The sequence below is a fragment of the Phyllostomus hastatus genome, unplaced genomic scaffold (genome assembly GCF_019186645.2).
Source record: "Phyllostomus hastatus isolate PE091 unplaced genomic scaffold, TTU_PhHast_1.1 phas_contig_402, whole genome shotgun sequence".
In the NCBI taxonomy this organism is placed as follows: domain Eukaryota; kingdom Metazoa; phylum Chordata; class Mammalia; order Chiroptera; family Phyllostomidae; genus Phyllostomus; species Phyllostomus hastatus.
This window is the reverse complement of record NW_025333873.1, coordinates 16697613-16724125: the sequence shown is the minus strand read 5'-3', so window position 1 is coordinate 16724125 and position 26513 is coordinate 16697613. Positions and strand designations below refer to the sequence as shown.

General features: G+C 68.6%; 1 protein-coding gene across 1 annotated transcript; it reads right to left on the bottom strand.

The window, feature by feature from the left end:
• Positions 1 to 257: 257 nt before the first annotated feature.
• On the bottom strand, positions 258 to 26513 carry EIPR1 (EARP complex and GARP complex interacting protein 1). Its single transcript, XM_045844662.1, has 9 exons — positions 26336 to 26513; positions 22697 to 22780; positions 20709 to 20841; positions 10700 to 10856; positions 8889 to 8988; positions 3514 to 3650; positions 2378 to 2545; positions 1081 to 1248; positions 258 to 710 (listed from the first exon to the last, which is right to left on the bottom strand). The coding sequence occupies exons 1-9, from the start codon at positions 26375 to 26377 to the stop codon at positions 536 to 538; spliced, it is 1164 nt and encodes a 387-aa protein (XP_045700618.1). The 5' UTR covers positions 26378 to 26513; the 3' UTR covers positions 258 to 535.

Below are 26513 nucleotides of genomic sequence, written 5' to 3'. Positions count from 1 at the left end.
GGCCGGGGGTGGGGGGGATTGCTGAGGCTGATGGGAGACACTGGGTCAGCAGCAGGGCCCAGGCCCCGGCCCCAGGGCCTGAGCGAGGGCGGCCGCGGCCCAGGACACGTGGGCTCCCCGAGCCGTGTGGGCCGGTGCCCCTGCCTTCGTTCGTCTGGGCCGGGACGAGGCGGAGGACAGAGCCCAGGCGCCGACAAGCAGGGGGCGGCCAGAGTCCCCAGAGTCCTGGAAAGGATGAGCCAGGAGCCCAGGAGGCGTAAGGCCCTACTGCTTTATTTCAGTTTCACTCTCAGGAGAAAAATGAGTTAACATGATGGAAACAAGGTCTTTTTATGTAAAACAAACCCCCAACGTCCTTAACAGAGAGAAGGACAGTGAGCGGAGGCGGGGCTCGTGGGGTCACGCGGCGGCGGCTGGAGGCTCACAGCTCCCTGCTCGGCGACGCGACGGGCCCGGGGCCCAGCACCAGCCCCCTCCCCACTGAGAGCGCAGGGTGGGCACAGGGTCAGCGCAGTCCCCCGGGCGCCGGGCACGGTCAGAGCAGGATGTGGTACTTCAGCGCCCGCGGCACGCGGTTGATCACCAGCCTCCCGTCGTAGCTCAGCGAGGCGAAGAGCCAGGGGTCGGCCGCGGACCAGTCCACGGCGTACACGCTGTCCTCGTGCTCCTCGTAGGTGGCGATGGCGCCATCCTGTGGGGGCTCCTGGCTCCTGCGGGGACCGGGGACAGGCGTGAGCGAGGCGGGGCCCCCAGCCCCCCGTCTGCATGGTGGCGGGGAGGGGGGCGCATGGGGGGGCCTCAGTCCTGACAGCACAGCACCGAGGTCACGCTCCAAGAGCAGCGGCGGTTCCCAGCGCTCACGCGAGAAAACCCACGGGCGTGGGCGCGTGCCTGCGTCCACACAACTGGAACGCGCTGACCGGCCGGCACCAGCTCTGCGCCCCGTCCGGGGAGCCGACGACCTGCCAAACCGCGGCCCCATCCCCAGCCGGACGCTTCGGACTGGAGCCGGGACCCAGAGCCGCTTTGGGGGGACGGGTGGTCCCCGCCCCGTGCACCCCCCCCACCCTGAGCACTCACCTGTCCTCCGGACGGCGCTCCTCCTGGTCGCTCAGGTCGTCGTCGTCCACCAGGTGGCCGAAGGGCTCGGACGAGATGGATACCATGTTGGAGAGGATGACCCGGCTGTCACTGCTGCCCGTGAGGACGAGCTGGTCGTGCGAGTGGTTGTAGCGGACGTTCCACACCCTGGGGGCGAGGGGGCGGCGGGCACGGGCTGGGACCTGCCTGCCAGGGAGCGGGGGGTCGCCCGGCAGCCGCCCCGCGTCGCCCGCTGGACGCTGGGCAGTGTCCAGCCGAGGGCGGGTTTGATACGCGTTCTCCTGAAACCACCGCCTAAACCCCAAGGACGGACACCAGGCCCCGCTGGGGCAGGAGGCTCAGCCGCGGCAGGGGGCCCTGGACGGCAGGCGGGTCCCACAGCCACACAGCCACACCGCGGGGCCCGAGAGCAGCAGCCCCGGGCCGGTGAGCCCCCGACACTCGCCCGGGGGGGGCCCAGAGGGCTGAGCGCCGCAGTGCCGGGCGGCTGCTGGTCCGCCGAGCGGTGGAGAGTGCCCACAGCCCGCACGCGGGGGCCGGCGTCTCCGCCCCCACAGCGGTCACTGCGGCCACTCACTGGATTCGTTAAAACTGCGCTCGCCCGAGCACCCTGGGCCTTCTAACTTTCTGGTCGTGGAAACAGCGTAGCTTCTGGTGAGCAGCTGAGAGAGCAGGGGGGCAGAGACCAGGGAGTCGGCGGTCCAGGGACCCGCCCAAGTGGGGCTCCTCGTAGCAGCAGGGCCCTCGCCCTGCTGGGTTGTGCTTCCCGTGCTCGCACACGAAGGCACACGCAGGCACACGCACACGCCCCGCTCGAACGAGAGCCGCTGCTGCTGGGCGCACCCTCCTGCACCCGCGCCTCCCGGCCGCGCCCCGAGGTGCACACTCCGGAAGTTCGGCAGAGGAAGGGCGGGCCTGGGCACTCGCGCACGCGAGTGCTGTGCACACGGCCACCCACGCTGACCCAGGGCCTCGGTCCCCGCGGGCCCCCCACACGCCTGTGCTCGTTCCCTGCCGCGCACGCGAACGGCACCGTGCCCAGAGGACGCAACAGCTAGCGTTCCTCCTCCCTTCCCGCGCTCACAAATCACACGCACGCGGATGGGAAGCAGCGCGTCCTTCTCCGACGACGACCCAGAGCCCGGCCGGCTGGCTGAGTCACGGCAGTGAAACGCAGGCCGGCGGGCCCCCAGAGGGGAGGGAGCTGGCGAACGCCCCCGCCGCGCCCCGCCCCGGCCAGCACGCCCCACCCCGGCCGGCACACCGATGCCTCTACCAGTGGGAGTGCTCCTCCAGGGTCCTCACAGGCTCGGCGACGCTGCGGGTGTCCCAGAACTTGACCTTGCAGTCGTCCCCGCAGCTGGCCAGGTAGTACTGCTTGTTGGGGTTGAAGTCCAGGTCCCGCACCAGCTGCCCGTGGGCATTCTCGATGCAGTAGATCTGGCTGCGGGCGGGGAGCACGCAGGATGCGTCAGGCGGGGCCGGCCGGCCGTGACTCCCAAGCCCCCGGGGTCCTGGCCCCACCCGGCGTCCCGGGCGCCCCGGGCAGCACCAGAAGCAGCTGCAGACACCACGGAGCCCGGCGCCCACCCACATTCCTGCAGGGGCGCCGCGAGAAAAGGGGTCGAGAGAGGACGGGAGTGGTGAGGGGGCGGGAATGCCCACCACAGGCATCAGGAGTCACGGAGGGACCAGCAGGACAGAAAAGCCGCCACGGACCGGGGGTCAGCGTTTGCCGTGGAGGGCGTGGCCGTTCCCACCCACACCCCTCACTGCCCATGTGCAGCGCCGTGGCCGGAATCCAGCCCAGCCCACCCGCTCCGCGCCCAGAGCTGCAGACGCACACACGCACGCCCGACGCCCCAGCTCCCGCCGCTCCAGGCTGCTCCCCACAGGGTCTGAAACCCCCGATGACTGACACGCGCAGGGGACAGCTGCACCTCCTGGAGGAGGCAGGGCTCCATCGCCATGACAACAGCCACCTGTCAGCCGGCACCTGGGATGGGAAGCTGCTCCCCTGTGACCTGTGAGAACGCGGCTGCTGCATGTCGTGGCATCATGACTCACTCCGGTCGCCCGTCAGGCACGGAAGTGGTCGCAGACCACGCCACACACGCAACCAGGGGACCACGACGCCAACTCGTGGTCTCCGCTCACAGATACCCAAGTGGACGGCGACACAGAGGCCGGATCTCCGACGCCTGTAGATGGCCAGAGCTGGCGGGAGGCCCGCCTGGAGCACCGGACCGCCGACCGAGCACTGGTGGGCCACGGCCGCTCCCGGCGGGGAGGAGAAACCGAAGGAGGCGGAGGCGGACGAGCCGCCTGCCCCCGACGCACCGGCCCCGAGGGGCCCGCGGGAGGGGGGGGGGGCAGAGAGAGGACGCGTCCCCGGCCCCGCCCACCACTGACCTCATGGTCCGCGTGTCCCAGCCTCGCACGGCCGTGTCGTTCGCCGTGGCCACCTGGGTGCAGTTGTGATGCGGGCTCCAGCGCCCCGAGGTGAACTTCAGCTGCCCTTTCCCCTCCAGGGAGGCCGAGCTGGCCAGCTGCGAGGGAAGGACACGGGAAGGACGCGTGACCTCTCCCCAGAAGCCGCCGGAGGTCGCCCCGGGCCACCGGGGGGCAGCGCGTCCGCACTGGGGACACCGGGAAGCAGCCAGGTGTTTGCTGCCCGGCCTCAGAAGGCGGGAGTGCCTGGGCCTCGTCGGGGAGAAACTGTCACGGTTGGCACGGCAGAGGGCGGCCAGCACACTGGCAGACCCACCACCGGGCAGGGCGTGCAGGATGCGCCGAGAGCGAGCCGGCTCGAACCGGAAGAAACGGCACGGGACCGCACACGGCTGGCTGGCTGCCCCCGAGACGGACGCAGAGCCGGCGCAGCCCACGCGGCCGAGGCCGCCGCAGGAGGACGGCAGCTGGGGCCTGACCACACGCTCTGCATGCACACCCCTGCCCCCTGCCTTCGGGGTTCCCCGACCCGTCACACAGACGTGACCCGAACCTCAGCAGGCAGTGACGACGACCCCACTAGACGCCCCCTGGGGCCGTCTTTGGGCAGAACCCCCACCTCCCAGATGCTGGGGGGGGCCGGGGTCAGAGGGAGGTCAGGCCCAGGTGCCCTCTGACAGGGAATGAGGGTCATCTCACCGCCCGCCCACCTGCCTGGGGGTTTGTGCGAGCGTGTCACACTGACCAGCTCATCACTCCGACCCGGGGCTGAAGCCCAGTCCCCACGGTGACTCCTGCAGTGGGGTGAGTGTGGGGCTGGCACTCTCCGCCACTGGTCCCCGCCGGGCGCACGGCCCCCGTCCCTGCTCTCAGAAACGCTGGGAGAGGGCACCGGAGACAGGCCCCCGGAGATCTGGACGGGGGCCCGAGGGAGGCCCACCTGTCACTCCCGGACGCCGCAGCCCCCCGCAGCCCCCCAGCAACGCGAGAGCACTGCTCAGACGCTGCCCTGACCTCCGGGAGACCCAGGCCACACGCCCCCGGTCCTTGGCGTCCCGTTCCCCTCAGCCGCAGGCCCACACCCGTGCCGGCCACCCCGGGCAGCCCTGCCGGGCAGGCCGACCGGAGGCACCGCCCGTCCCCACAGACGCTCAGCGGGGACGGTGCGGCAGGCGGCCTGGGTGGCCCCCGGGTCCACGCTCGGCATGGGCCCCAGCCCAGCCCGGGCGGCAGTTTCCGCTACAGACCCTCAGTCTTCGGGCGCGTTCTCCACTTTCCGCTGCCGGAGAGAATCCTTCGGGAGCTGGGGAGACACCGCCCACCAGCACCCAGTCTGTTCTGGGTCTGCTGACGTGCCGCCCAGCCCCGACCGGAAGGTCAGGAGAACGGCGGTCTCCAGTGCTCCCGGAACCGTACGACACCTGCAGCGCCACCGCCATCGCGGTGGCCGGTCTCGGGTTCCCCCGAGAGTCGTGGCCGCGTCGGGCGAGCCCCCGAAACCCCCATGCCCCGGGCGGCCTTCCCAGGGGCTCCGGCGACGCAGACGCTGCTCGGCGTGCCCCGGGGTCTGGACCCTCCCGTGAGTCCCGCGAGAAAACCCGTCTTCACGGGGCTTTCACAGGCTTCCGTGAGCCAGCCTCTCGCAGCTCGGGGGACCGTCCTGCCTGCGCACTGGACTGGGCTCTGGTCACTCTCAGCTGTGGCCAGAAATCAACCTGCCCTCGCAGAGAACGGTGTCTGTCACCCACCATTCCAGACGTCCGAGCGGGGGCCCACAGGTTCCGGGACGTGGCCAGGGCCCCCGTGGGGGCGGGCTGGCAGCAGGCCAGGCCTGTCACTCACACCACAGGGGGCAGCAGGAAGTCCCTGAGCCTTCTCTTCCCGTCTGTCACCTGAGAGAGTCAGAATGCACAGCCCGAGGCCCGTGTCCTTCTCTAAAGTGACAAGTCCAGACTCGGTGGAGTGACGGCGTGTTGGGCACGGCGCGAGTCCGCCGTCACCTCTGAGTGCGGCTCATGGAGGTTGTCGGGGACCCAGGGGACCCCGGCGCTGTCCTCGTCAGCACCGGCCGTACCGGCACTGGCTGCGTGGTGACTCTGACAGGACCCGTGCCACCCCACGGGGGCACCGGAGCGGCCGGAGCTCCCCTCTGGGTCCGACGGCGGCGGGACAGCTGCCCGTCCTCGGAGGTCTGCAGGCGCCGCGCTGCGGGGAGGAGGCAGCAGCGTCCCCGCAAGTTCGTGACGCCGCCCACTCTGGTGGGGGTGCCGACTAGGGGGGCAGCGGTGCACGTGGGGGCCGGAGGGAGAAGGGAGATCTCTGGACCTTCCCCTCAGGTCCACTGGGAACCTCAGACTGCTCTGAAAATTAAAATCTATTAGAGAAATTTTTTTTTCAAGAAAATTTACTATTTATTTCTAGAGAGGGAAAGAAAGGAGAGAAACATCAGTGTGTGGTTGCCTCTCGCGTGCCCCCAACTGGGGACCCAGACTGCAACCCAGGCCTGTGCCCTGGCTGGGAATCGAACCGGCGACCCTCTGGTTCGCAGGCCGGCGCTCACCCCACTGAGCCACGGCAGCCAGGGCTGTTTGAAAGACTCACTCCTGAGTGCCGCCCTGCAGAAGACCCTGTCGAGGGGACGCGAAGTCAAGGGAAGGGCAAGGAGACGAGCACAAGTGCTTCCTCACCTGGGAACCAGGACACGGTGACGGGGACACGTCCCCTCGGCGCTGGGCCCCTGCCCGGAGCCCGAGGCCCCTGCCACCCGCCCGGCGGCACGGCACCGCGAGGGAGGCTGGCGGCGGGGTCTGTGCCCGGGGCGTGTCCCGCGAGGAGGGGCCAGCACAGGCCCGAGACGGTGGGGACAGCGCGGGGAGCAGGCGCGGGGGCGGCACCCAGGGGAGTGCCCTCGCCCGCGCCCAGCCGGTGGCGAGCGGCGGGCTGACGCTGAGTCCGGCCGCCAGGCTCCGGACCAGAGGTCCCGGATGCTGAGCCTCGAGCGCGACTGAGATGGGCCTGGACCTGCCCCTCTGAGCCGTGTCCCGAGGACCTGGGGCCGAGTGTCGGGTGGCAAGGACCAAAGGCCCTGCAAGCGCCCAGTGCCCTTGGAGCCCACTCCCGTCCAGCAGAGGGCGCTGCGGCACGCGGGGGACACGCGGGCCTGCTCCTCGGAGGCTCCCGCACCGACGTGCGGCCAGGGGAGGGCGGCCGTGGCACCCGGCAGCCCAGTGTCCTCTGGCTCTGCGCCCGCTGCACGCCACGGCGGGAGCCGTTCGTGTCCACAGCCGGTGAAAGCTGCCGTAGCCCAGAGACAAATGAGCATACGTTGGACCGGGGGAGGGGCGCCCCGCCGCCCTCGCCGGGGTCCAGGACCTGCGGACCCGCCCCCAGGCCTCCCCTGGGCTCTCGCTAATGGTTACAAATGGCACAGAGCCTCTGGCTTAATTGCAAAGGGTAATGACGCGGGGAGCCCGAGATTAGATTCCCCGCACGCAGCAATATCCTCCTCGAACAATAAAGAGCTCCGGGAGCGGGCGTGGAGCCGCCGGATCGATCAGAGGGTCTCGGCTTCCCGCGCTGCGGCCGGGGTCACGGGCCGCACCGGCAGACGCTGTGAGCCGCCCACTGTGGGCTCCCGGCCGGACTGCGGGGAGGGCCGGGGGAGGAGGCTGACGTGGGGCAACAGCGGCAGAGCTGGGGGGCAGGCCCCCACTGAGTCCTGGGGCAGCAGCCCGAGGCCCCCTGCCTGTGGCCGCCTCCTGCCGGGAGAGCCAGGGGGGCTGCAGGCTCCCCTGCCCAGACCAGCAGCCGAGCCCCACACCCCACGTGCCCCAGCACCCCTGTGCACAGCTGGAGGAGGGGCGGGGGCACTCCCCAGACGCTGACCCGGGCGCCCCGGCGAGCCCCAGACCTGTGGGCCTCGGGGAACGGTCTCGGGCCCCGGGCTTCCTTCGAGCAAGTGTCCTCCTTCACCCTGACACCGCGGGTGCGACTGGCACCGCGCTCCATGCAGGGAGATGTCCCGTGTCCCTTTATTCTAGTAAGAGTAGGGACGTTTCCCCTTGAATGCCACGCATGCGAACACAGGCAGGCCCACTCTGAAGTGCCCTCCGGAGGCTGCGAGACGCTCCTCTGACCACGAGGGCTCTAAGGCTCGGACACACTCCGGGTCCTGTGTCACCGATCCGTGGCCACCAGCCGCTGCCCACGCCGTCTCTTCCACCGGGCCAGGGCGACGGACCGACCGACACTGTGCGGCCCGTGAGAGGAAGGGTGACTAACGTCGTAAACCAGACACACGGACGTGCCCTCGATGCCCCGGCCTCGCACGGCAGCCTGGCTTCCCAGGCGTGAGGCGCTAAGGACCTTTACCTCCTCAAAGCTCTTGTTCTCCCTCCGAAGTTCTTATTTGGACATAAACAAATGAACAAAATTATGAACGCAGGTAAAAATCACACTTCAAAGGAGAAAACTTAAAGGCATCCCATGTGAAAACATACACGCGCCAATCAGCAGACCGTTTCTCTGTGAGAGACACAGCATCTCGAGTGCCGATCATCCGAGACACAGTATCTCGAGCAAGGATCATCTGAGAGACAAAGTATCTGGAGCGGCCGATCATCCGAGACACAGTATCTCCAGTGACGATCACCTGACAGTGACCTGACTCCAAAGTGCCGGCACTAACCACCTGCAGGTCCGAGGGGCGGCTGGTCGGGGAGACGGAGTCTCCTGCGGGGGAAGCTCAAGAACCCAGCTGTCCCGTCCTTGGAGACGGGACACTGGCCGTGACGGGTGGGCACCCGACCACGGCAGGGGTCCCGCAGTCCCTCTCCCACATGCGCAGGGGCTGCCGCTGTCTGGTGGCGGCACCCGAGCCCTGCTGTGCATGGGAGGAAAAGGAGGATGCACTGGCCGACGGTCCGTCGGGCGCAGACGTGAGGAAGGCTGGTCAGCGCCGGGCGTCGGCCTGCCCGAACGGTGGTCTGAACAGAACAGACCGGGAACCCGGGCCTCAGAAGGACAGGCCACTTCACGCAGAAGAAACACTCCCGGGCCGCCCCCCGCCTCCTGCGGAGGGGCTGTGAGCAGGGGGCAGCTGCGCCAACCCTCAGGGCTCGGCCGTACCCGCACACGGCCCTGAGGTCCAGTGCAGGCGGCCTGCACCCGACGGAGCCAATCGCTCAGTTCTTTCATCGATAACTCAATCCATTCCCCGATCACTTCGTAACTGATGTCAAAATTCCAACCCCACATGAACCAGAAAGTGCATTCTACACTCAGCCCAGGTCCAGCCCGAGAGTCTCAGAGGCGGAGGATGCAATCTCGGTACTCACCGTGGCCCGGCGGGAGCTCGCCTGCAGGTCCCACAGCAGGATGTGGTTGTCCGCCAGCGACATGACTCGGCTCCCATCCCCCGTGGGCTCCCACGCGACGCTGGGGGCAGGAGGAGGGGCAGCGTGAGCTCGCACGGGAGGTCCCCTCCCTCCCGCGCCCAGCCTGACCCGGCGGGGCCACGGCCCAGCTGTCGGTGGGCCGCGGCCCTTGGAAGGGCCGACCCCTGCAGGAGCCCTCGTCCCGCCCCCGCCCCACCCTGTGAGCACACAGTGGGCGTGCACCCTCGGTCACCAGGAGACGCCCACGCCGGCCAGGACCGTGCGGCAGAAACGCTTCCATTGCGCGAGCACCTGGCCCAGCTGCCCGACGCCCTCGCCAACACGTCCTCCCAGCACCCGACCGGACCCAGAGGGGGCCGTTCTGGCTGATGAGACGGGAAGGGGCCTGCGGCAGGGTCTTCGGGGGCGCACGCCAAGGACAGCAGGCTCCACCGCAGAGGACCTGTCCCTCCCTCCACTCCCAGGTGGGGGCAGGTTAGGTCGCTGAGCAAAACCGGGACCTCGGACGTGAGGAGCACAGGACGGCCCAGGTGCCTGCTAGAGCACTTCTATGCCCGTGAAGGCCCCAGTCCGTTCCCTACGGAGCGGGGCGCACGTGCACGCGAGGCCCCATACACTCCAGAACATCCCTGACAAGGACCGGGGAGCCGCAAGCTATGCCAGTGGCCCTGACCACAGTCCCCCCAGCCTCCTCTTCCCGGTTTGCTCAGCGACAGGCGGACGTGCAGGCTGGCACAAGTGTCAGTTCCACAGCTGGGGCGCAGCCCCAGGAGTCACCGCCCACTCCAGAGAGCAGATCACACAGCATCGGGAAGGGGGAACCCCCCAGAGAACCACGTCCACTCAGCCGGCGGTCAGCTGGCGGTCAGCGGTCAGACAGAGGAAACCCACTGCAAGGAGCGCAGCGGTGAGCTCCCAGCTCACGCCCCACCTCACGCCCCACTCTTCCCGAGAGCGCACGGGCCCCGCGTGCGGTCCGCTCCCTCCACTCACGCTCTTCACTCCACGCGGGAGCTCAGCACTGCGGCCACGAGGTGTCCCTCCTGAGGCCGGGTCCCCACATGCGTGCGCGCACACACACCCGGGAGTGTTGCCCATGTGATTGTGAACACCCGAGACGACATCACGCTCCCAGACTCCCTTCTGGAAGCTCCGCCCTGGAACCTGCCGAGGGTCCGAGGACTCCGCAGGCAGCTGTGCGTTCTTGAGGAGGGTCCCCGAGACCACGGCGGGCACGGCAGACCCTCTGCCGTCCACGGGACGGCGAGGCCCGAGCCCTACGGAGCAGCGGTGCCCGGCACCGCCGGGGACACGTGGGGAAGAGTACGCTCAGGACGACTGCGCGGAGGGCCCGGGGCGCGGCACGCACGCACGCACGCAGCGCACCGTGTGCGGCCCCCAGGAGAAAGACACGCCCCCCACCTGCAGGAACGCGTGACCCGGGCATCCACGGCTGAATCCCGGGGCGCTGGCGAGCCACACGGCAGTGCCCCCAGGAGCCGCGCCGTGGTCAGCGCCGCGGCAGGGGCCCGGGCAGCGGGTCTGCGGTGGAGGACCCCGGGCGCAGCTCTGCCACGCGCGTGCGGCAGGGTTTCCGTGAATGTGTCCCGGCCAGACGACAGCGGGGACGAAGATGAAGTGGAAGCGAGCACTTACGAGCGTCTCTCCGCCGAAAGGAGGGGCGGGCGCGCACGGCCCGCGGTCGCGCTCTCACCGCAGGCTGCTCCGGAGGACCGATGCGCAGAACCTACCAGGCCGTGCTCCCGTGCGCCGTGTGGTCGAGGTCACAGAGCAGCTCCAGCGCGTGCGCAGTGCTCGCCGAGTCGTCGGGGGACTCGTGGCTGCCCGGCTCCGACTCCTCCGGCATCCTCCACACGGCGGCGCAGCGCTGGACTCGGCTGTCTGCAGCTGAACACACGGGCAGCGTCAGCGGGGCTCGGGGCCAGGCCCCGCCCGCGGCCGGCCCCGCCCACCCCAAGCCACGCCCACCCCCAAGCCACGCCCCTTGCTTCCCAGCAGCAGCAGCATTAGCAGCAGCAGCAGCCGCAGCAGGGAGGCAGGCCCGCAGAGGCCCCGAGCCGGCACGCGCGAGGCCCAGCTCCTGCTTCAACGCTTCCTCCTGGTTTGAAAACCATCATTCTGTCTCGGGAAAAATTTCAGTTCCTCAAAATCGATTTCCTTCCGTGCTTCAACAGTTCCTCAACACACACGGCAGCATGGCGCGGCGGGGTACACAGGGTCACCACGAACGGGGCTCGGGGCTGCCCGAGGCTGGCGTCCGGTGGGTCCTCCCTCACCGCCCCGCGGAGCACGTCCCGCAGGCGCCCGGCGCCCGGGAAGGGGCTCCCTCGGTCAGGAGTGGAGCTGGTGCTGAGACCGCGCCCACCAGCTGCTGAGTGTGGGGCCCACGCAGCCCCAGCACGGGAACAAAGCGGGAGTGCCGGGCGCCGCCCCCTCTAGTTAGGGCCACACCGGAGGTCCTGCTGCTCCTCTGCGGCGACCCGAAACCAGAGGGGCGGAACCAGGAACAGAAACGGAAACAGCAGCTCACGCTAACGATCACATGTGCGGGAATCCGAGGGATTCCACACCACACCGTTAGTAATAACACAACAGAACACTTAACAAAACCGCTGACCACAGAGCAGGCACGTAAAAATTAATTGGCCCTGGCGGGTGTGGCTCGCGGGCCGGAGCGCAGTCCTGCGAACCGGAGGTCGAGAGTCTGACTCCCAGTCGGGGCGCACGCCTGGGCTGCGAGCACAACCCCAGTTCAGGGTGCATGCGAGAGGCAACCGGTCGATGTTTCTCTCTCACATCGATGTTTCTCTCCTTCCTTCCCCCTCTCTCTAAAATCAATAAGCATGTCCTTGGGTAAGAATAAAAAACAAAAAAAAACATTGAAAGTCAATTGTAGCCCTGGCTGCTGTGGCTCAGTGGACTGAGCGCCGGCCTGCGGACCAAAGGGTCACTGGCTGGGTTCCCAGTCAGGGCACAGGTCTGGGCTGCAGGCCAGGTCCCCAGTAGGGGTCACGAGAGAGGCAACTACACACCGATGTTTCTCTCCCTCTCTTTCTCCCGCCCTTCCCCTCTCTCTCTAAAAATAAATAAATACAATACTTTTAAAATGTTCTTGAAGTCAATTGTGTATCTGTAGATTAGCAAAAAAAAAATTGAGAAAATGAAATTTGAAAAGTTATTAGCAATCCCATTGAAAACCAAACACCCAACAGCCCCTGGCCGTCCTCTTCGTCGGGGCCCCGGGCTCTGTCGGGCCCTCGCCCCGCTCTCCTCTGCACTCAGTCATTCTGCTCCTGCCCCACGTTTCTCTCGGTAAAGGTGTTCTCACTGTGCGGACCGCGTGAGGCCTGTGAAGACGCAAAGCGCTCGCTGGGGGGCAGGGACGGCAGCCGGACACGTCTGCAGAAGGAAGGGGCAGCCGTGTCCAAGAGGCCACCGTCAGGGGGCTTGGAGCCGGGCCCCCGGCCCTGGCGGGCGAACCTCCGTCCCCTCAGGCCACGAGCCGTGGCGCAGTGTCATCTGGGCGGGGCAGCTGAACGTCCGCCCTCCCCGCCCACCCGTGAGCTTCGGGACTTCGGGTCCGCCTCTGGGTGCCGGCCTGGTGCCCGGCACACCCACTGTGGGCCGGGGACCTGCACCGTGGGAGGGGTGGCCGGAAGAGCCGAAGCCAGGTCCTGAGTCAGCAGGAAGGGCGCGCCTGGGGCTGCGGCGAGGAGGTGAGCTCCCTGTGCCTCAGCCTCTTCCTGGGCAGGGCCGATGACACCGAGACCAACACCAGGGTCCACGGCACGTGATGCGGCACGGGCTCACAGACACGCGGTCGGCGTGGCCCGCTGTGCCTGCGCTGCTGCGGCTCGTCCAGCCCCCCCCAGGGCTTCTGCACCCACTAGAGTGCATGCACATCCACCACGCCCCAGCGGCCACCCACAAAGCCGGCCCACTGAATACGGGATGGTCCCAGGACTCGGGCGGGGCGGTCGTGCCGCACCCCCCCCCCCCTCTCTGTCTGCGGCACCGCAGGGGACCGCACGTGGCGCCGCCCCTGCACACCTGCGGTCCTCACCCCCCGGCGGGGAGGCCACCCCCCAGCAGCCGCCGCTGCACCCGGGCCCCTGGGCGCCAGAACTGGCCCTGCCTGGGGCTGGCCCGCACTCCTGCCGCGACCGCTCTCCCCAATGCTGACGGCTGCGCGGCACCCACTCCGCCAACAGCGGAGCCCCCACGGCCCCTCATGGGGCCGGCTCGGACCGCGAGCCTCGGTCACCTGCTGGTCCCTAGGGAAGTGGAAGCAGAGGACGGGACTCGCGACCCAGGGACTCCCCCAAATGTAGGCAGGCCGTTGAGAAGAAGACAGGCATCCACGACGGCTGCACGAGGTGCCTCCAACCTGACTCCCGCGCGGCCCCCAGGCCCAGAGAGAAGGTGGGAGGCCGGTGCCGGGCGTGCGGCCTCAGAAGCCCGGGCGCGCTGCGCCCTCTGCTGGCCAGGCGCGCCACTCGGTCCGTGAGGGCCCCGGCTGCGGGGCCCACGGCAGCCTGACCGGGCGGGGACACGAGCGAGGCTCCAACGCCGGGCGAGAGCAGCACCGACACAGTCACCGCTTTACCGAGCCGTGGGTGCGGGCGCCGGGTTGGACGGTGGAGACGAGCCATCCTGTGCGCCGCCTTGCGGAAAGGGTCTCCTGTCGTCTGAGACGCTGGACGGCCCTGCTCCCCGCACGGGGCCGCTCCGGCTCCGAGGGAAGCACACGTGCGCTGCGCCCAGGTGCACGGGCGTGGACACCATCCCAACCGTCCGACGGGCCCCAGGGCATGCGCACAGGTGGCACCGAAGGCGCAGTGAGACAACTGTCCCACACCATCACGGCGCCCGCACACGGCTCAGGGCAGGAGAGACCCTCAGGGCCACGCCCCCAACTGCGGTGGGGGGGGGGGAGAAGGAGGGAAAAGGAGAAGGGGGAAGGGAGGAGGATGAGGGAGGAGCCGGGAGGAGGAGGAGCAGGGAGAAGGAGAGGAAGAATAAGAAGAGGAGGAAGAGGAAGAGGAAGAAGAAGAAGAAACAACAGTGTGTGGGCTCACACCCCCCCCGCCCCTGTCTGGTGACCAGGAGGCGACCCTGACGTGGTCAGCAGGAGCGCGCCCGCAGAGGCCCGGAGGGCGGGCAGGGTCTACAGCCTGTCCCCGTCCCCGGGAAGGTCTGACCCGGGCCCAAGGGTGTGGCTGCAGGTCCCCGTGACGGCGGCACCAGGAGGTCAGGGGGCCCCCTGTGGCTCTCCCAACGGGGAAATTCGGTCGTTAGCCCGGCGCCCCGGGGGACGAGAGGGCCCAGCAACCACCCTCCCCGCGTCAGGGAGCCCACTGAGGGCAGCCGTCAGCGGTCAGCGGTGGGCACCGCCACGCCAGCACGCGCACGAGGCGTCGCTTCGACGCCACAGGCAGGTTCCTCGCCCAGAGCCTCGGTCCGAGCGCAGCGCCTCGGGGTCCCCGAGGACGGGCGGCAGCACACAGGTGCCCGCTCTGGGGGCCCTACAGCCCGCAGGACGCCTGTGGCTCCCACAGGATGGCGAGGGCGCCGTGAGACCCTCCCCTGCTGGGGTTCCCACTAGGAAGAAGAGACACACCGTGTGTCCTCAGAGGCTCTTCCCGGTTCTGACGACCCAAAACCAGGGAGTTGACCGGGACTTCAGAGGAGGCTTGTGTTATACCACACAGAACACACAAAAAACCCACGGGGTGCACCTCTCTCTGGGTCTGAAATGTCTCACAGGCACGCGAATGCCTAAAAAATATTTTTATCTCTTACATCTTGGTATACTCTTGAATTTTTCATGATTCTTTTCCCCCAAAGCATCTGATCTTTTCAAATACACAAATCAGCCTAGTTTTCCGTGCGGCAGGGGGCACGGCCACCAGTGGGGAAAAGCGGATTTGGGTGGAAACCTGACTCGGGCACAAGACCCGTGAGACCCTGAGCAGACGCACCCCTCCGAGCCCGGGTCCCCTCGCCTGCACGGCGGCGCGCGGCGAGGCCTGTGCCCCGACGGTGCCGGAGACACCACGCTGGAGGCGCTCCCAGACCCGGGCCGCAGCCGCCGTAGCCGCCGCCTGTGCAGGTGGACGGGCCTCGGGCAGCAGAGGTGTCTCCGCCTCACGCGCTCACACGCCCACACGCCGGAGAGACGGAGAGGACCCCGGGACCACACTCTCCCTGGCCTCCGAATGCTCGCTCTCCGGTTAACCTGATTTCCAAAAAGCAAGAGAGGGTTTCCCAAAACACCCTGACGACAAATTCTGCGTCTTTCAGGAGGGGCTGCTTCCTGCACACAGCCGACCCGTTCTGCGGGGGGGAGTGAGGGTGACTGGGCCCGCAGCCCTTCTGTCCAAGCGCAGGCCCTGGCCCGCATCTGCTGTGACATCATCTGCGGTGACGACACGTATGAAGCCCGGCCTGCATCTGCCGTGACGACACACGTGAGGCGAGGTTGTCTGTCGACCCCTCTTTCCACATCCAGTGGAAACCCACGCAGAAACCCCAGACCCCGGACGCTTCACCGCGTGCTGGGGTGGGGACGACCTGGCTTTGGTGGCGGGACCTACCCCACACAGCGCCCCTCCCACCCTCCGGCGTGCAGCATGAGCACGTCAAAGGAGCCTCAGTTCTCAGGGGCGGAGGGGTGTCCCCCACGCCCACAGGTTGGGGTCCCAGCCGCAGCGCCCAAGGCGCCCGAGGCCGCGGCTGTGCTTGGGGACAGCACGCTCACGAAGGCGACTAGAGTAGGAGGAGGCTGCCGGTGGGGGGGGGGGGGGTGACTGGGGCTGCAGGAGACGAACACCCGCATGCAGAAGGAGGGCCCCGGGGGGACCCCAGAGAAGGGGGCGTCCATGGGCCCCTGGGAGGGGCTCAGGGCCACCGGCCCGCCCGCCCCACCGCAGCCCGCCGTCTCCAGGACTGCGGGGCTGGACGTGCCCTCTGTCAGGGGTGCGCTGCGGCCCGCACGGCGGGCCAGAAGCCCCTCGCGGTGGCCGCGCCTCCCTGCACCTGGCGGGGACGCCCTTCTGGTCCCTGCGGCATAGACCCCGGGCCTGGGGGAGGGAGAGGGCCAGGGCGGAAACCACCACCGGCCGTGGGAGAGCACAGCAAACTTCTCGTCTGGGGACTCGGGAGGATTTCCGCACGAGCCCTTGCCGTCCTACGGAAAAATCAGCGCAGGCTGGGCCCGCCCGAGCGCCCCTCGTGGCCTGGAGCCCGGCGGAAGGGCCGTAAACAGAGGGCCGGGGCGGCGAGGAGCCTTCAGCTGTGAGGAGGTGTCCAGCGGGCTGCTCTGGGGACCCAGTCTTATTTAACATCTCCATTAGCGATCTGGAAGGAACAGTAAACAGCTCAATTAATTAAATTTCCAGATGATGCTAAATTTGGAGGTGCCGCAGAAAGTCAATGAGGACAGAGGAATGGCGCTGGTGGGGTCCGGAGAGGCCAGTTACGAGCGCACCAGAGAAAAGCTAATTAAGACCTTCCCCACAGCCTGGAGCGGCCCGTTCCCGCCCTCGCATCCGAGGCCGGGCTCCAGGGACCCGCAGGGCTCAGGCGGACAGGGCCGTCGGGTCCCCACCTGCCCGTCCGACGGAGCACAGACACCTGACCCGTTCCGGCAGCGCGGCGCACCTCGGGCCCCTGCCCGGGAGGGCTCGGGGAGGGCTCGGGGAGGGCTGGTGCGGACACCCCCCAGCCCGGAAACACCGCGCGTCCCGGCAGGGTGTGCTCCGAAGACACGGGGGACTCTGTGCCTACGGGATCAACGCCCGCGGAATCAGGACACTCGGGGCGTGCGCAGGCCGCAGAGCGTCTGGGCCTCTCGTGGAACGCAGGCGTGTTTCTGAGAAGATAAGGGAGGCTGGCGTGTCAGGTCTGAGATGACCTCCTGCACGCCCGTGTCCACCGCGGCACCACGTCCAGCCGGGACGCGGAAACACCCTGCGCGTCCACGGATGGCTGGACGGTTAAAGACGACACACACGACCCACGCAGCGTGCACACTCCACACACAGCACACAGGGTGTGCACAGCTCACATGCACACGCACACACACACACACGCACACACACACAGCACCCCCTCTGCAGCCCCCCGGGCGTCCGTCCCCAGCGCAACGGTCCTCGGCCGACACTCCTCGCGCCCAGCCACTCCAGCAGGGCGTCCGCCCTCCCTGCTGTGTGTCTGTCAGCCACAAGAAACGAGAGCCCACGTGACGCTTAGGGGCTGAGACGGAACTCGAAGCGTCCTCGTTTCCAAACCCGTTTGCTGGGTCTGGGAGGGAGACCGAGACGGCGGCCCTGGGTCTGGGCGGCACTGCCTCGCACACTTGCTCGCTCGCGAGCACGCCTGCGGGGGTGGCTCTCCTGCCAGGATCGCCCCCCTCCCTTCCTTCCGAGGTGCGACCTCCTGGCACCTGGGTCTCCAAGGTGCAAACCCAGCACTCTGCAGCCCAGCACCCGTGCCCCGAAAAAGAGAGAAAGCGTCCCACCTTCTCCCACGCGCACGGGAAACACGGAGGCGGTCTGACCCGCGACAGGCCGCTGCACCTTGGACGGGGGGGGGGGGGGGGTTTGGTGTGCAGCCGGGGGCTCCTGCTGTCGCCAGCCGACCACGGGGCCAGGAGCCACGGGGCCAGGAGCCTCTAGACGCCAGCTCTCCCCCTGCCGCCCCTGCCCCCGCTCGCCACAGGGGCCCCTGTCGTTTCACTCCGGGCGGCGGTTCATCGGGCGGCGGTTCATCGAGAGAGGGCCCTGAAACCGCCCTGCTCCGGGAAACGCACCGCCGCCCTCGGCTCGCTTACACGACGTCGCCGTCTGAACTCGGACCCGCGCCCTTCCTCTGGCCTGGCGCGCAGACACACGGGAAACTGCTGCTCTGCAGAACTGCTGTCCCCGGACCCTGCTTCCAGAGCCCCCCGCTGGGAGCCCCGGGGCGTCTCAGGAGCCGCGGGCCGGCACCGCACCCCACGGGGACTTTCCGAGAGCACGGAAAGGCGGCACTTCTGGCTGGGAGGGCTCAGCACACCCCAGCGGGCTCCCGGGGGCGGCAGCAGGCCCCGGGGGGCACCGTGAGCCTGGCCGCCCTCACTCCCGACTGCTCCGGAGGGTGTCCGCTCCAGCCCCGCACGTCACCCCCAGCCGTGTTCTGCAGCCACTACACAAGCCCTGGGGGCACTGGCTCCTGTCACAACCGTGTCCTCACGGGGAGTGACGGGCCCGTCTGAACCCGGGGAGCGCAGGCAACCCCCACCCTCCCAGGGGCGATGTCCGCAGACTGGCCAGGCAGCCGTGGCTCCCCCACCGCCCGAGGGCCCAGCACATGGGGGCCGGGAGCCCAGCGGACCCCCCCCCCAGAGCCCAGGGCGTGGGATGAAGTAGCTGACACCCACACCACCGAGGCAGGCACGCCATCCCCCGAGTCCGCTCAGCGAAAGGCCGGCAGTGAGCCTCATGCTGCCACATGCGTTCCAGGCAAGGTCTCCGTGGGGTGACAGGATTTAGAGAAGAAAAGCCTGAGAAGTGCCAGAAAGCTTCCCGACAGCCTCAGGCCAAGGGCACAGCCAGCAGGGGGTGGGGGGGGGGGGACACGACAGTCTGCAGGGGGCGGGGTGGAAGGACCAGAGTGCTGAGGCACAGAGAGGGCACTGGCGCCCCCTGCTGCCCAAAGGGGGCCGTGGGCACAGCCAGGCGGGGGTGGCCGAGGGCTCTGAGGGAGGGCATGCTGCCCTAGGCGCGGCCACTCCCAGCAGCTCGCGGAGCAGGCCTGCCCGGCTAAACGCCCTCCACCCCTGCCCCTCGCAGCCTGGCTCGGGGGCCCTCGGTCTCTCGACAAGCAGGTACTACCGCGTCCGAAATGCCACGCAGACCGCCAGAAGCCAGAAGCGGGGCCGCAGCAGAGCAGGGACCGAGGCAACACGTGCGGACACACCAGCGACACAGACTCGGCACACCTCTGTGGCGGCCAGGAGCTCACAGTGGTGACGAGCACAGACCCGTGATGGCACCTGCCCGGGGCCACGCACCAGCCCCGTGGAGAGTGTGAGACGTCCCCAGTGGGCACACCCTTCTGCGGTGCCCCCTCGAGCGCAGCAGGAGCGGCGACCTGCCTCCAACCGCCAGGATGTGGCGCAGGTGACAGCACCACCCGGTGACCGCGGCGTCACACGGCAGAGGCGAAGGCGCCCTGGGGGTGCGTGGACCAGCCGACCCTGCGTGGGTCCGGAGGAGGCCTGGTCCAGAGGGCTGGGGGGCCCTCTCCGGAAGAGGGCCACCTCCGTTTATTCGCATGCACAGACACTTGTGGCTACCTCCAGCCACGGAGGGCTGCCAGCCCCCCTTCAGAGGGGGTGGTGGGGACACCGGAGAGGACCGGCACTGCCAGGCTGGGCGGGCAGAGGGCCACCCCCGTGCCGGGACAGCGGACCTGACACGGAGGCGGGAGGCCTCGCTGTCGGAGGGCAGACCCCAGCCGCCTGCACAGAGTGCCCTGGGCGGGGGCACTCACGTGGGAACCAGCTCACGCTCACTCCCAGTTGTTGGCAAACTCACTGTTTACACACGTGTGTAACGCACGTTTCCACCCCGAACACGCAGAGGGGAGACTCAGGGTGGGCACCCAGGCCGTCCCAGCCCCCACCGTGGCAGGTGGTTTTCCTCAGAGACAAGGTGGCAGAAGAAGGACGCAGGCCCTCCGCCACCGAGGAAGGGGGGAGGGGAGGACCCCCGGGCAGCTCCCGGGGCCCGGCTTCCGGTCCGTGGGGCACTGCAACCAGAGGCTCGGGAGGAACCAGAGACGCGCACCGGGGACAGGGAGACCTGTCCGGGGGGACACCAGCTCTGCCCGAAGGAAGAAACGGGCGTTTTGGAGAGGAGGGCGGCGAGGAGGCTGAGGGCGCCGCCTGCAGAAGGCACCTGGGCGGGCGGACGTGTGGGCCCGGGGTCCCGGTGCCCGCACAGGGTGACCGTGCCAACATCCGCGGCAAGGACGGGACCGGAAAGGCGGGCAGAGCGGGTGACGGTGCCGGAAGGCCGCAGAACGGCACAGAGGGTCCCGGCAGGACCAACGAACGGCGGAAGCGTGTCAGGAGCGACCCGGCGGAAGACTGCCCGGCGGCACTCCGGCCGGCACGACGGGCAAAGAGGCCCGACTCCAGCGCCCGTCACGGGCGAGACGGGAAGGAAAACGCAGACGGGTGTGCGCCACGGACGTCCGGTCTGCGCGCCCTGGGAGCCAGCTGGGAGCCAGCTGGGAGCAGCAGGCGGACACGAATGCACAGCCGCGCGGGTGGGAGGAGCGGTTCGCAGGGTAGGGACCATCGTGGCTGTCCTCGCACACGCACACGAGCACGCACACACGCGCGTGTGCACACACACACACACGCAGGTGACAGGAGAGAGGCCAGCCCGGCTGCCTCCCCGAGCGGCCCAGCTGGCTGCCGTGGGAGAACGCCCACACCCACGGTCCCGGCGCCTGGGGCACATCGCCGCTCCCCGCCCGCCCCAGGGCGCAGGGCTCCGGGAAGAGCTGGGACTGCAGGCCCGGGCCGTGCACGGGGCTTCCACCATCCGCCGCACCGCGCGCCCACCCACGCAGCTTCTCCCTGAACCCCGCGCCCGCACTGCCCGCAGGTCCGACCTGACAGACCGGCGCCACCCCCCCCCCCCCGCGCACGCCCCCCAGCGGCGCAGACGACGGCGCAGCACTCACTCTTGCTGTAGCAGGTGGCCAGCACGCCCTTGTCCGCGGGGCTCGCGCTGATGTGCCAGACCTCGCCCGCCTGGTGCAGCAGGACGTTCTTGTTGATGACGTTGTTCTCGTCGTCGAAGTCGATGATGTGGACCTGCAGGCGCGGCAGGGCGAGCGGTCAGGGCCTCCCTCCGCCCGACGGCCTCCCCCGCGGGAGGGGCTCTCACGCCCGTCACGCCCGCCTCCCGGCGCGTGCGCCTCCCGGAAGACGGAAGACGAGCGCAGCCCCGCGCCGCCGTGAGCAGGCGCCGCGCCGGCGCACCTGACGCGCCCGTCTCCGCGGGGCGGGCTCTGCGACGCTGACTCTGAGGGCGCTGCACGTCAGCCCCCACGGGAAGAGGTCGACGTGCCGTCTCCACGCTCGGCTGGGTAATTTGGGGGGAATTAAAATGATGTTCACATCCACTCTCTCTCAACACCCGAGTCAACGAGAAAGACAAAACACTAACTTCACAACTCCACCACGGATCTGCCCCAGGATGCCGGTCAGAGAATGTTCAGGGGCGCTGGCTGTCGTCGCGACGAGTCGGGGGTCACCCCGAGGTCCGGCAGCAGGGCCCGCTCACACGAAGTGAGCCCGGAGGCCGGAGCAGGACCCCACACGCCACAGCCTCGCCCTGCCCGCGAGGTCGCTCCCTGGGACGGAAGGGGCTCCGCCCCCTGGGGCACGTCCCGGAGAGCGCCTCGGGCGGCACAGCCTAGACACTGACCTTCGGGGGCGGGGAGAGCGAATCGGAGCCCCCGACTTCGGCAGGACACCGAAGAGCCGTGCGGAAGTGGGAACGGAGGGGTTTCCGCCACCCTGCTGGGCCGCCGGGCCCGCCGCATCCAGGACCCGACCCTGGGCCAGCAGGGTCCCGTCTCACTGCAGGGATGGGGGAGGAGGGGACAGCAGGGGGGGCCCGGCAGTCCGGCGTGGGGCCCAGGAGTCTGATTTCTAACAAGGGGCAAGGCCAGGACCTGCCAGCAGGGGGGGGCACTGTGGGACGAAGCGGTTCTTCGTCCGCATGCAGACACCGCGCAGACGGGAAGGGGAGATCACACAGGGACAGCCCTGCAGGGGGAGCACCAGCGAATGGTCACTCCCTGGGGGCTGGGCCGGGGCCTGACCCTGACCCTGACCCTGACCCTGACCCCAATCTTCGGGGCTGTGCTGGGAGAGGACACGTCAGGAGCCTCCTCCAGGCAGCCGCCTGACACTCGCCCCCATCTGCGTAAGCAACAGGGGCCTAGTCGCCTGCAGCGGAAACCTGGGGAGAGCAGAGTGGGGGCCAACGAACCCCTCCCTCCTGAAACCCCTGCCCCCCACCCCCGAGCTTCCAGTCCAGCAGGGCCTGTGTGCGTTTCCCCAGGGTCAGGGTCAGGGTCAGGGTCAGGGTCAGAGTCGGCGCCCCCACCCCACACACTGCCACGGGCCTCTGTTGAAGGGAAGGAATGCGGGCCGGCAAGATCAGGCCATTTGCTCACGGCCGCACGGTCAGGGTCAGGCCGTGAACTGAACCCTGGCCTCACGAACACCCACCATCCTTTCTTCTCACGTGGCCAGAGCAGCAAAGTGCCTGCCCGGCGGGCGGCCGGTGGCCACAGCCCAGAGCTCTGCGTGCAGACGGGGCCGGGGCCTCGCCCAGGCTCGGGGGAGCGTGCCCGGAGCAGCGAGAGGCTGTCCCAGCTGGGGGGGGGGGCCCGACCGTGGACCCCGGGCCGCCGCCCAGGCACCGCCGCAGTAAATACACGCGACCACAACGGCGCCGACGGCGATGCCACGCAGGTAAGTGTCCGTTCCCGAACGCAGCCAGTCCCTACAGCCGCACACCCAAACCCCGGTCAAGCTTGGCTCTGCCGGTGTGGCGTTCACCGGTGCAAAGGCTGCCGGGACCGCCGAGAGCCAGAGGGTCACCACACGAAGAGCAGGGTCGGCGAGGACACGCGCACTGGCCGGACGCACTGACCTGGTTGTCGTACTTGAGAGACTGCGTCCCGACCAGGAACCGGATGGCGTCCGTCTCCGCGGTCTGCGGGCTGAGGGCGCGTGCCTGCCAGGGAGGGAGGAGAGCACGGGCGTGGGCGGGGGCACGGAGTGGAGCGGTGGGGGGGCAAACCGCGTGTCCATCCACCGTCACCGCCGACGGTAACGGGCTGGTGGGGCGGTCACCCTTCCACAACGCAGCACGAGGCCGCCCCCAGCCCTGCCGGGGCGGGGGGGGGAGGGAAAGGAGGCACTTTTTTTTAAGGATTTTATTTGTTTTTAGAGAAAGGGGAAGGGAGGAGAAAGAGAGGGAGAGAAACGTCGATGGATGACAGAATCGGTGACTGGGAGCGACTGGGGACCTGCCCCACAACCTAGGGACGTGCCCTGACGGGGTCAGGCCGGAGACCTCTGGTCTGCGGGGCGACGCCAGACGGGCTGGACCACACCAGCCAGGGCCCCATCAGGCGTTTCAGACCAGGTCTTTGCCAGAGGGCGACGGGAAGACCGCCGACAGCCACAGAGCCGCCGGGCAGCAAGGTGCCGCTCTCCGGGAGCGGGGAGCACGGGCTGGTGCGGCCGTGTGCAGACGACACAGCCACGGCTGGGCCCTGCCGCGTCCTCGCTCCGGGCCCCGCAGCCGGGGACAGGCAGACGGCCCGGCTCTCCCGTCGCATGGGCCTGCCGCCCGCTCTCACTGCCCGGGTTCGGATTCGTTCCCTCCAGCTCAGCGAGGGGCGCGGCTCCACACTGTCCCAGACTCCGGCCCGGGGCACACGGCCGTCTCTGGGCGTCTCCCGTGAAACACGACCCCCTCGCCCGGGTCCCACCCTCCCTCGAGAGCCAGCGGCCGGGAACCGTCAGCTCCCACCACGCGCCACACACTTCGGGGAGACCGAGAAGCAGGTGTCCGCGGCAGCGCTCAACCATCGGGCATCCGGGGAAGAACGCCCACCCCGTCCTGCCCCACCTCTGCAGGCTCGCCCAGCCCCCGCTGCCGGGGGGCCGCCCCCCTGGGCCACCCTTTCTGAAGTGGGCTGACAGTTATTGGAGTCTCAGGCCTCCTGGCAAAGCTGATGAATTGTTTATGAATCTATAGATTTTCTGCCAGAAACGTGCATACACATGCACAGAACTCTGTGCGTGTCAGCAAATGCAGAGACCCCCTGAACCCCGTCCAACTCAAACGCCCCCGGCTCAGAGGAGAGTGACCCGTGAGGACGGGAGGTCCAGGCCGTGCCCGGAAGGCGAAGCCCGACCGACCGCCCAGCTGCGGACGGAAGGCGGGACGGAAGGCCTCCACTGCCGGCGGAAGGAAACCCGAAAGGAGCAAACTGAGTGTGAGGCCATCAGACCGACCCAGCCAGCGGAGCAGCTCAGGGAGGAGGCAGGGGCTCCTGGGGGGACGACGAGGACCCCGCACGCCATCCGCTTCGCTCCGGAGCAGTGCAGGGGGCCGGGGCCGCATGCCTGGACAGGAAGGAGCGTCGGCCAACAGGCACAATGAGGCCGAAGGCGACCCCGTGCTCCCGGGTCAAGGAGCCACGGTGCAAGAAAAGCACCGCAGATCCGGAGCTTCCCCATTCGTCCTCAGCCAGCAGGCACTGTGTCTAATCGAGGAGGAAAAACATCCTTTTTGCTTAATTTTATGTATTTATTTTTAGAGGGGGGAAGAGAGGGAGAGAAACATCACCGTGCGGTTGCCTCTCTCGTGACCCCTGCTGGGGACCTGGCCCGCAACCCAGGCCTGTGCCCTGAGTGGGAGTTGAACCAGCGACCCTTTGGTTCACAGGCCGGCAAATCAACCCACTGAGCCACACCAGCCAGGGCGAAAACCACTCTTATTTCAAAAGAGAAAATCTAAACCGCATCTTTAAAAATTGGAGTGAAACCCCATAAAAGTTGAAGATCCTTCTAGTGGCTGCCTGAGTAGACTCACAGAAACAGCGCGACGCTGGCGTTCGGGGTACAAAGCCCCACCCGTGCCTGGGGTCCCGCTGCTGTGACTGAGTGGGCGACAAACGGCCTTTCTGAGCCTAGTCTCGACGACGGTTGTCATGTCAGGGGTTGAGACGACGCCGTTGCAACGAGACTGAAATCTTCGGAGTACAAGAGGCCGAGAAGAACGCCCATGTGCCCCGTCTTGGCTCACCTCCTCGTTCAAGGGGGCAGGCGGGCGGGAAGGCTGGAGCCGGGGGAGCTGGTGCTCTGTGCCCACTCGGAGATAAAGACGCCGAGCACCAGGGAGGGCAGCGGGCCGGGCCCAGCCACACAGCGTCCAGAGCAGGAGGACAGCCCGAGCTCCCAGCCGGGCCCGGCGCCCTCTCCGCCACCACGGGGAAGCAGGGAACCGGAAACTCGGGAGGACACGCACGTACGCGGTGGACAGGACGTCACGGGTGGCTTCACCAGAACCCCCCGCGCCCCACCCAGGGCTCCGAGGGAAAGCACGTCCTCGTCCCCACAGAGCTCTCTCCCGGCCCCCGGCCACCCGCGTTGAGAGAGCCACGCCGGCAAGAGGCGCAGGGAAGCTGCCGTGTCCCGCCCCAGGAACACGCGGCCGCCTCTGACTCCACTCGGAAGAACGTCCTTAGGTCGTGCTGTCAGAGCCGTCCTATCGGCGAGCACTCTAGAGAAACTCGTCAACACCGGTGGGTTTTTATGCGGTCATGTTAGTGCCGAAGATATGCAATGTTTTTCAGCATAGCATGCTTTATTGTTTCAAGGAAGGTGAAAACGCAACTGAAACGCAAAAAAAAAAAAGATGTGTGCCGTGTGCGGAGACGGTGTGCGCCGGACCGGACCTGCCGACCGCGGTCTGCGACGTTTCCTGGTCCTTCGGACGTTGTGGCCCAGTAACTCTTTGCCGCGGGGCTGTCCCGCGGCTGGGAAAGTGCTGGGCGGCACCGCGGCCCCTCCCCACTCGAGGCCGACAGCGGGAGGGCGCCGACACGCTCAGAGTACCCACATCAGTGCAGTTAGCGGTGAGAGCGAGAGAGGCGTCTCTTGTTCTACGGAAAAAGCCGAACGACCTTTGGGCGGACCCACCAGGGACCAACAGGCCGCCTCTCCCGCGGCGGGCTTCCCGCAGACGGAGGCCCGCGGCGCTGTGAACGCGCCCGCGGGCTGCCCCGCCTACTCGGGGGTCCGCTCCTTCTCCTGCGTCGTCGTCCGCGGAGCACCGACGGCGCTGCCCCCGGGCACCGGGGCTGGACGACGCAGGACGAGGGAAAGGGGGCGCGCGCGGGGCAGCAGCGCCACCCGCGAGCCGGGGGTCCCCGCGCGCGCGCCCGTCCGAGCTCTGCCCGCGCGCCGGGGAAGGTGTCCGCAGCAGGGAGCGGGGCGCGGGTCGGCCGGAACTCCCCTCCGTCGGTCTGTCCCTGCAACTGGGTCCGAATGACCTGCAGAAAGCAGCGTTCCTGCCTGCAGGAGCGCCGGGGCGGGGCGGAGACGTACACGCGCGAGGGCAGCGGGCTCCGCGGGGAGAGTCAGGCCACAGGACGCCCCGGCGGGCGGAGCGAGGCGGCGGGGGCGGCCCCGCGGGCCCTGGCCGCGCTCGTGGGGCCTGGTCCTTCGCCGCCGCCGCCCAGGGCCTTCGCTGCACGGGCACGCGGGGACCCACCTGGAACTCCAGCCCGTAGATCACGGGCGCGTCGTCCTCCATGCCGCGGCCGCCTGCCCACCTCAGGCCAGTCCCGAGAGCCCGCGCGCCCTCAGCTCAGCGCCCATTCATTCCCCACCGCCCGGCCGGCGCCGAAACAGGACTCTTTCTGGCCCAATGCAGCTGCCGTAGGGCCCAC